Source organism: Blennius ocellaris (assembly GCF_963422515.1).
Source record: "Blennius ocellaris genome assembly, chromosome: 6".
In the NCBI taxonomy this organism is placed as follows: domain Eukaryota; kingdom Metazoa; phylum Chordata; class Actinopteri; order Blenniiformes; family Blenniidae; genus Blennius; species Blennius ocellaris.
Window position 1 is genome coordinate 26903137 of NC_137655.1, and position 9158 is coordinate 26912294.

Sequence of the window (9158 nt, forward strand, 5' to 3'; positions counted from 1 at the left end):
TCGAATACATTACTGGTGGCCCGTCCACAGTGTCCAGGGTGTCCAGGGTGTCCAGGGTGTCCAGGGTGTCCAAGGTGTCCAGGACATCCAGGGTGTCCAGGGTGGCCCATCCATGGTGTCCAGGGTGTCCAGGGCGTCCAGGGAGTCCAGGGCATCAAGGGTGGCCCGTCCAGGGTGTACCCGACCCTCCCCCATGGTGAACTGGGATACATAGCCCCAAGACACTAACTTAGACCAACTGATGTCAAGCCAAATGGACAAATATGTAAACAAGATGACTTTGTTTGGATTAGTGATTGTTAACCCGTAGATGCACAGGTGGGGTCAAAAATGACCCCAGAGGTTGTTATTCTTCAATATCTTTAAAATGAAAAGTTGCAATATCTTCATATTCCAGGTATTCCTCATAAAACATGTTTGTGACATGAGGCCATTTGCATTTTTATTTATTTTTTCATCAATTTGAAGAAATTGCAGTTTTTGTATCACTACCCCACTCTTCCACAAGTGGGGTCCAAAATTACCCCAAGCAGTTCCTGTGGAATCTTCTATGAAACTTTAATTCTTTGCAACTCTGACTGTCTCACTTACACATCTGATGTCATCTCACACATCTAATGCAACTTTGACTGTCAATACTGTCCCACTTACACATCTGATGCCAGCAGTCTCACCACCCGAGAGGTCATTTTACCCAGCAACATACATGTAAGTATTATCTCCATTTATGAACTTATTTTTCATTGATAGATTATAATGTTTGATCAAATTAGCCTACTTTGTTGTTTGCTAACAATATTGTATTTAGGTAGGTAGCACAATATTGTGTTAGCCAACAGTATTGTTAGCCAACAGTTCCCAACAGTATTTTTGTGACACACACACACACACACACACACACACACACACACACACACACACACACACACACACACACACACACACACACACACACACACACACACACACACACACAGTACCTGGCCTCCCTAACTCAAAAGTAGGCTAATGTTTTGTTAGCTAGTTTTTATATGAAATATAATTTACTGCGCATTTCATACATTGTCCTTTCTAATGTTTTTCTTTCTTTATTTATCTAAAGTAACATGGCTGCTCGGAGGCCAGCGAGGATCCCTGTGGACCTCGCCATACAAATGATCCAGGACGGCTGGGATGAAGAGCCCATCGGAGGCACAGACTCTGAATCTGACATCTCAGATGTAGAGGACCCAGACTACTGTCCCCCCACTGAACAAGGCCAGTCAGACACAGAGGAGTCCTCTGAAGAGGAGTCCTCTGAAGAGGAAATGGATATTGTGTCCAACAGAATGAGCCGCAAAGGCTCTTACTGGGCAGACTTACCTCCCAGCCAGGCTAAAACACCACAGCACAATATTCTAAATAGTCGGCCAGGGCCTGCACCTGGATTTAGTACTGTCTCCCCAATAGATGCATGGAAGCTATTCATGTCGGATCACATAATAGAAGAGGTGCTGACATGCACAAACATGGAGGGCGAAGAGTAGCCACAGACAGGGGAAAAGAGTGGAAAAATGTAACTAAACATGAGCTCATGGCCTTCATTGGATTGACCATTCTTGCAGGAAGTGAGAAGAACTGGGATGTACCAGTCCGTGTGTTTTTTGGAAGTCCCCTGCATAATCCATTGTACAAGGCCACTATGTCAATTCGAAGATTTGAAGATATTCGCCGTTTCTTGCGCTTTGATGACAAGCGGACCAGAGCCTACCGACTGAAAACAGACCACATGGCAGCTTTCCGCTACATATGGGAAGTGTTCCTGGTCAACTGCAGGCAGAAATTCATCCCCAGTGATTGCGTTACAGTGGATGAACAACTTGTGCCTTTCAGAGGGAGGACTCGGCTTCTGCAGTATATGCCGAGCAAGCCCGCCAAGTACGGCATAAAGATCTTCTGGGTTTGTGATGCACGCACCCCATATGCAATTGATGGGATCGTGTATCTCGGGAGACAACCAGGGGAAGACGTCCAGAAGAATCTGGGGGAAAACATTGTCCGTCAGTTGTGCAGTGGATTCAGACACACAGGTCGCAACATCACCACTGACAACTTCTTCACCAGTGTGCCTCTTGCAGAGCATCTCCTGGAGAAGGGTCTGACTATTGTGGGAACTTTGCGACAGAACAAGCCAGACATTCCTCCAGTCATGAAGGCTTCCAGGTCCAGAGAGGTCCACAGCAGTGAATTTGGGTTCAATGGCAGCATGACCATGATGAGCTATGTGAGAAAAAAGGGAAAGGCTGTTCTGCTGCTGAGCACAATGCACCACAGCAAGACGGTGGATGAAAACAGCCCAAAGAAAAAACCAGAAGTTATCCTCTTCTACAACCAGACTAAAGGAGGAGTAGATACAATGGACCAGATGGTTGGCAATTACACCTGCAAACGCCAGACGCAGAGGTGGCCCATGGTGCTTTGGTACAATATGATTGACGTCGCCGCTCTGAATGCCTATTCATTTTTCAGGTCTCAACACCCTGAATTTTACACGGGCATCACTGATGGACGACGACACTTCCTCACAGAGCTCTCAAAGGAGCTTGTGACACCTCACATGAAAAGTCGACTGGAAGGTACCCCGACCCTACCAACCTACATCACTGAAGCAATGGGAAGGTGTGGAGTGACAAAAAATGCTGTGATCCGGCCACAGGAAAGAAGCACACAGGGCCAACAGAAGAGAAAATGGTGCCAGTTGTGTCCAAGAAACAAGGATCGCAAAGCCACTGATTGCTGTTGGAAATGCAGTACCCCTGTGTGCAATGGTCACAGCCAGAAGCAAGTAGTTTGTGACAGCTGCACACAGTGAGCAGAGATAAGATGTTTGTGTGTGTGTACATATGCGAGGACAGTGCTATGGTCTGTGGACCTGTTGAAGTTCTTTGTTCGTCCTCCAGACACAGAAACATGTTTTGACACCTGATTGACCTGATTGATTGATCGTTAAGTGCTAAAATGTGAATGAAAAGTAAAACATTTACTATTTTGTTTGCACTAAATATATCATCTTCACCAAAATGAGAGAAGTGTCTTTACTTTACTGGAAAAAAACCGGATTGATTTTGTGGAAGAGTGGGGTAGTGATACAAAAACTGCAATTTCTCAGAATGAATGAAAAAATTTATAAAAATGCAAATGGGCTCATGTCACAAACAAGTTTTATGAGGAATACCTGGAATATGAAAACATTACAACTCTTTGTTTTAAAGATTTGAGGAACAACAACCCAGTTTATTGCAAAAACGCATTGATTTTAATTGGGGTCATTTTTGACCCCACGTGTGGAAGAGTGTAGGTACTAGTAGGTTGTGCATCCAAGGGTTAAGAGTCAAAAGATGTTGCTTGAGAGTTCAGATACAAAAGCTGCATATTGTGAATGACCTACATTCGTTTCAAACGTCTTTGCAGTGTTTATTAGTTTGTGTGCTGGCTGCATGTTATAGGTTTCACTGTACTTGTGCTATTGAAGCCATGCCTGGTCTCTGTCAGAGAAACATCTTTGTCTCCACTGACACTCCATAGATTCAGTTTCCTTTATATTATCTGAGCAGGAACAGGTTGTCCTTTCATCATTAGCCATCAAACATAACATTTGCTGGCAACAATAGCTAACCATTAATCAGTACTGTGAATCAAGACAATCAGCTGAGGCGCTTCACATTTGTCACTAGTAAAACATCCCAACACACAGTTTTAACACGGTTCTTTTTCTAATTTCATGGGGGTGTTTAGATATTTACAAAAGGCAAATATATGTATTTTGGTTGAGATTATTTAGTTTTTTTACCCTTATTCTTAAACATTTGATTTTATTACTCCCTATATGTTCAGCTAATGTGTGGCTACTTCAACATAAATGTCCAGTAAGAATTAAAATAATGACACAATAGTTACCATACACTCCATTTGAATTGGGTCATTGCTGAAGACTCAACCAAGATAGAAGAATCAACCCAGTACTAGGGTTATTCAGTAATCTATCTCATATGGTTCACTGACTTCATAAGGTCTTAGTAATGGAGGACATAGAAATCTAGATTTTAAAGCATAGTCAACAAAGGAATAACCCCATTGTCTTTGTATTGAAGATACCAAGATGCTTCAGGTTTCAGGTGTTGCCCTTAGGATATGGTCCAGAGTGGAGCTCCTAATACAATACAGTTGTTGACAAATAGCAATATGTTTGACCTTGTTTTGGACCAATCCCAGAAGACAGACTCCCCTATAAAGACCCCTGACCACAATCTAACCACCAAACATTCTGAGACGACCAAGCAGCTTTCAGCAAAGTCAACATTTTACTGCAGGAAGCAGAAAAACAACCCAAGACCAAACTGAAGCTTTACAATGAAGATTATTTTATTGTTACTAACCTTTACAGTTAGAAGTAGTCAGCTGTCGCTGGGCGACTGTGGATCAGAAGCAAGACGGCCACAGTTTAATGACATTGCAGTGAGTTGTGGTACTTCATCCATTGGTCTGGCAATTCAGATCTGCCCTGTCATCTACACCGGCTACAATGAGACTCTCTTGATCCTGAACCAAATGATGGGCTCGGCCTGTAGAGCCACCCTGGATGAGTCTGTGTCTCCGCCTGTGGCTCGGTTTAACTTCCCCCTCAACATGACCCATGCCTGTGGAAGCATATTCAGGACCACCAGTGCTGCAGGAACTGGAATTTTTTCAGACTTTTCCAACATCCAGACCGTGAACATCAGTGGCATCATCCGATCCATCGATCCTACCACTGGCACCATCACCTACAACGCTGAGCTGAAGTACTACTACTCCTGCGCCTACCCGTTAGAATACCTGATCAACAACACCCAGGTGGATGTGTCGGCCTCCTCCATTTCAGTCAAGGACAACAATGGTAGTTTCATCAGCACTTTGAGCATGGAGCTGTTCACTGATGCCAACTACACCAGACCCATGGACATTCCAGAGCTGGGGATCGAGCTGAGGACTGATGTCTTTGTTGAGGTGAAAGCCACCAACTTGACAGGCCAGTATCACGTTCTCCTTGATCGGTGCTATGCCTCCATCTCGCCTCTGCCCTCCAACTCCAGCATCTTTAACCTCTTCGTGCCCTGCTCCAAGGACCAGCTCACGACTATGATCGAGAACGGAGATAGCCAGAGCGCCCGCTTTAAGTTCCCGGCTTTCCGCTTCATCGAGCAGCAGAACGAGACTGTGTCCACCTACTTCCTGCACTGCATCACCCGTCTGTGTGAGAAGAGCACCTGCAGCACCTTCAAGCAGTGCAACCGCAGGAGGAAGAGGAGCACCTTTGACACATCCGTGGAAGGGATCACTCAGACGTACACCCTGACATCTCAGAGGATCATCACCAGAGCCGAGAGCAACGAGTCCAAAGAGAAGCCCCTCATTGCGGAGAAGAAAGAAGACTCTGCTGTTGGGCTCGGTGTGGCTGTCGGTGTCCTCGCCTTCGGCTGTCTAATCGCCCTTTGTGTTGCAGCCTTGTTTTACAAAAGGCTCAGGAACTGAGGAGGCATCATCAAGTGGGAAAAAAAACCAACAGAATACATGCTGTGAGAAAAACACTCTTTGTGGTGTTTTGTGAAAGCTTGCTCTTTCTAATATTGTGGTGGAGGACTGGGATTAGCTCATGGCTGCATCTGTGGGGAGAATGTATGTCTGTCACTGCATCCATGACTTTGTTCCAGCACTGGAGAGATTGTAGGAACAGATGGCAATCTTTAGAGGAGATACAGTAGATTTCGCTAGCATTGAAAATCAAATTCATAACTGGATAGAGAAAAGCTGTAGGTGTTATTGCATGTCTGCACTTTACAAGCTTTTAAATAATAGAACAATATGGTGGCTGTGGATACGATAGCATGTAATGTTTCAAGTGTTTCAGTCTCTGTGTGGAGTGTTTGGTGTGTTGGGTCTTTTGAAAGTGCCGTTCAAGTACCTTTCAAAGTATTATGCCGCTAATTTATTTAATCCCACTGAACAAATAGGGCAGTTACATCAAAATGACAAATTACCTGGTGCAAGAGTATCTGTATTGATGCTCAGTTCACTTTGTAAAGTTACCCACAATTCACACTGAGTAATGACTGTGAACCGAAGCCTTGTCAACACTGTCTGGCCTTAATTGAGAAATAAAAGAATGTATAAAATGACAAGAAGAAAACATGGTTGTTTGTTGCTCAACATTGACTGGACTTTTATGCATTCCTCTGTATTTTCTTTGCTGTATCAAATAAAACAATGCAAAATAATAAGTTGTTTCTCCGATTTCTGTCTTGCAAGTCTGTTCTGAACATCGTGTTATGGTTAAAGAGCATTGTTGGCCAAAACATGCACATATAACATGACACGTTTATCATTGTACGATACATCACACAAATATGCAAAACCATCATAAAACACTTTTTCCCGACCTTTTTTTTTCTCTGCTGCGTCTAAAAAAGTTGCAGACTCCTAAATCACTGATTCTGCAAAACTATCAGTGAAGCCAAATGCTGGTGGAAATGCTTACTCTTGAATGAGCTCAAAAAGTCTTAAGCCTCTTTTTAATATCTTTTGCTTTTAATGTTTGCTGCCGAGACCCCAGATTCAAGGCTGTGGTCCACTGCCATGGAGGATTAATGTGCAGGGGCTAGGGTTAGTTAATGTGCAGGGCAGATCACGAGTTATCAATTTAAAACAAAGAAATGCTTGCACACACACAAATATATTTATACATTCGAATACATTATTTATCTCCTGGCTGAACTGAACAACTGAAATCAAAATCAAAATAACAGAAAAACGTGTATTTAAGCCTTTCCCCCTCTGTCTCTCCTTCATGCACGAACCTTTATTCAACACAATAATATTCAACATACAACCACACATGCCATGCATCCAGAACAGTAAAGTAAATAAAGCATTTAACCGAATGTTGCATGACGTTCTGATCAAAAGACTTTTGTATGTCAAACTCCTAAAAGCGTTCCTCCTGTGAGGGTCTCTGGGGGTTTCTGACCGGCCTCTTGGTGTTGATGTCAGAGGAGGAAGCTGCCTGACGATGTGAATATGTAGGGCAGTATATCTCTGACCCCACTGGGCCACTGCTGCCCATGTCTCTGTGATGTCCTCCAGAAACAAAGGCTTGATGAATGGAGAGCAGACACTGAGCCTCCTCATGAGGGTTATCCCACCAGACCTGAGATGAGACATCCGAGCTAACAATTCATTGAGCTTGTTTCCAGCTCTGTGTTTTACTGGACAGGTGATTTCCTGCTTTGTATAATTGTCAGAAACAAAAAAAGTGTAGTAAATTTTAAAATCAACAACAGTATTGCATGTGAAAAGCCACAATTCCATTTTTGTTGGAGTGAAAAGAAATCAAGATGTATACAGTATGTTATGAAAAGCAGTATTTAGTTTTTAAGCTTCATAAAAGCGAGCTAATACACCATTTTCAAATTGAATATTTCTGATGTTTTGTTTTGTTTCTTTCCTTGTTCGATCACATTTCTTTTAGACAAAGTCACACAGCACCACAAAACATTTAGACTTGTTTCCAGCAGGCAAAACTGAGTTCATGCACGTGTACTATAAGGATTTACAATGAAGGTGTCCAGCATAAGGCCTGTGGGCCAAAACCGGCTCCAATGTGGCCCGCCAAACCATTACAAATTGGTTTTGTGAATTAATAGACATTTTCATCATATGTACTCTGCCAGAAAACAAAGAACTTTAAAGTTTGAATTTAAAGGCCATTATGGCACAATATTACCAGTCAGGCCCATTCAAGAGGAAATTAGCCGAATGTGGTCCCTGAACGTGAAAATGTTTGACACCACTGATATACAGGAATTATGGTTCTATTTTCTTTAATTTACCACTGGCATTGCAGACTGTCACAGACCATTAAACTGAATACAATCAACATGCCTCAACTCAAACGAAACCACAATATAACAACAAGATGATAAAAACAATGACTTGATCAACTGGATTAAGTCATAAAATGATGGAATCACCAATCACTTTGATAAAATAGAACCAAAAAAGAAAAAAACAAAACATTGAGTGTATAAAATACTTGATGATTCCTCAAGGAAGTTAAACCTGAGAATGATTGGTGAGTACAGAATAACTCAGGTCTGTGGAGAGGTCACTGCATGCCAACGGTCTGGAAGTGATGGACTGAGCATCTCCACTTCTGTCAAAGAAAAATACACTTGATAGACAAGAGATGGAAAAGAGTTTGAATGAAACGTTTGACTTGGTTGGACTGCCTGCCCACACATGGAGGAGGCCATCATACTAACTGATCAGATCAGTATTTTCTGTCGGAATAAGCAAATCTAATATTGATCCATTTCCCAGATTCATGCTGGGGGTTGATCTGCAGCATTTTGGTCAATGAATGATTAGAGCAAAAGAAAGGAAAGAGCACATGGAAGGTAAGAGGAAGGAGGCTCTTTATCTTAATGATCTCCTGTGTAAAGGTATTATATTTTCTCTGAAATTCATTTTCTCAGGCTTTGTATAGGGGAGTTTAGTTTACTGGGAAGTCAATTTGTCTGCCCGACTGGCCCTGAGTCCAGCTGGCATGTGCATGTACGTATGCTTGCAGCAGATTGGATTTCATTTATGCACAGAATGAAACTTAAATCCAATCTCAGAGGCAGAACTCCCCTGGTGTCAGAAAATCTCATTGGCCCATTAAATTTCAAAGAAGTAAAAGACTTTCTGTAAATTTGACCTGAACTATGTCACAGAGGAGGGGCGGGGGAATCCAATATTACAGCAATACATTTTATTTTAATGCATCTCTCGAGGGGTAACTGTGTCACTCCAAATTAATGAGAGCTTAGCTCTGACATTTTGATGATCTCTATGAAATATTTGAGATAATCACAAAATAAATGTTGTCCTGGTGTCCACACATTCATCTTCTTGACCTGCTTCAGTGAACGTAGGGTTCACTTAGGCATCAGGGTTGGCTGCAGTGCTTTCTATCAGTGTAATGGGCAAAAGGCAGGGCAAAGTTGATTAGATTAGAATAATAATTAATTATCATAATTGCTTGAATAATAGAAAACTGCTGGAAGTGCATAAGAATAAAATATGTAGACGGGTTTACAGAT

General features: G+C 42.4%; 1 protein-coding gene across 1 annotated transcript; it reads left to right on the forward strand.

The window, feature by feature from the left end:
- Window positions 1-4389: 4389 nt before the first annotated feature.
- On the forward strand, window positions 4390-5550 carry LOC308131598 (zona pellucida-like domain-containing protein 1; the record flags this gene model as incomplete). The annotated part of the gene is made up of 1 exon (XM_080498382.1): window positions 4390-5550. The coding sequence occupies one exon, from the start codon at window positions 4390-4392 to the stop codon at window positions 5548-5550; it is 1161 nt and encodes a 386-aa protein (XP_080354508.1).
- Window positions 5551-9158: the final 3608 nt, after the last annotated feature.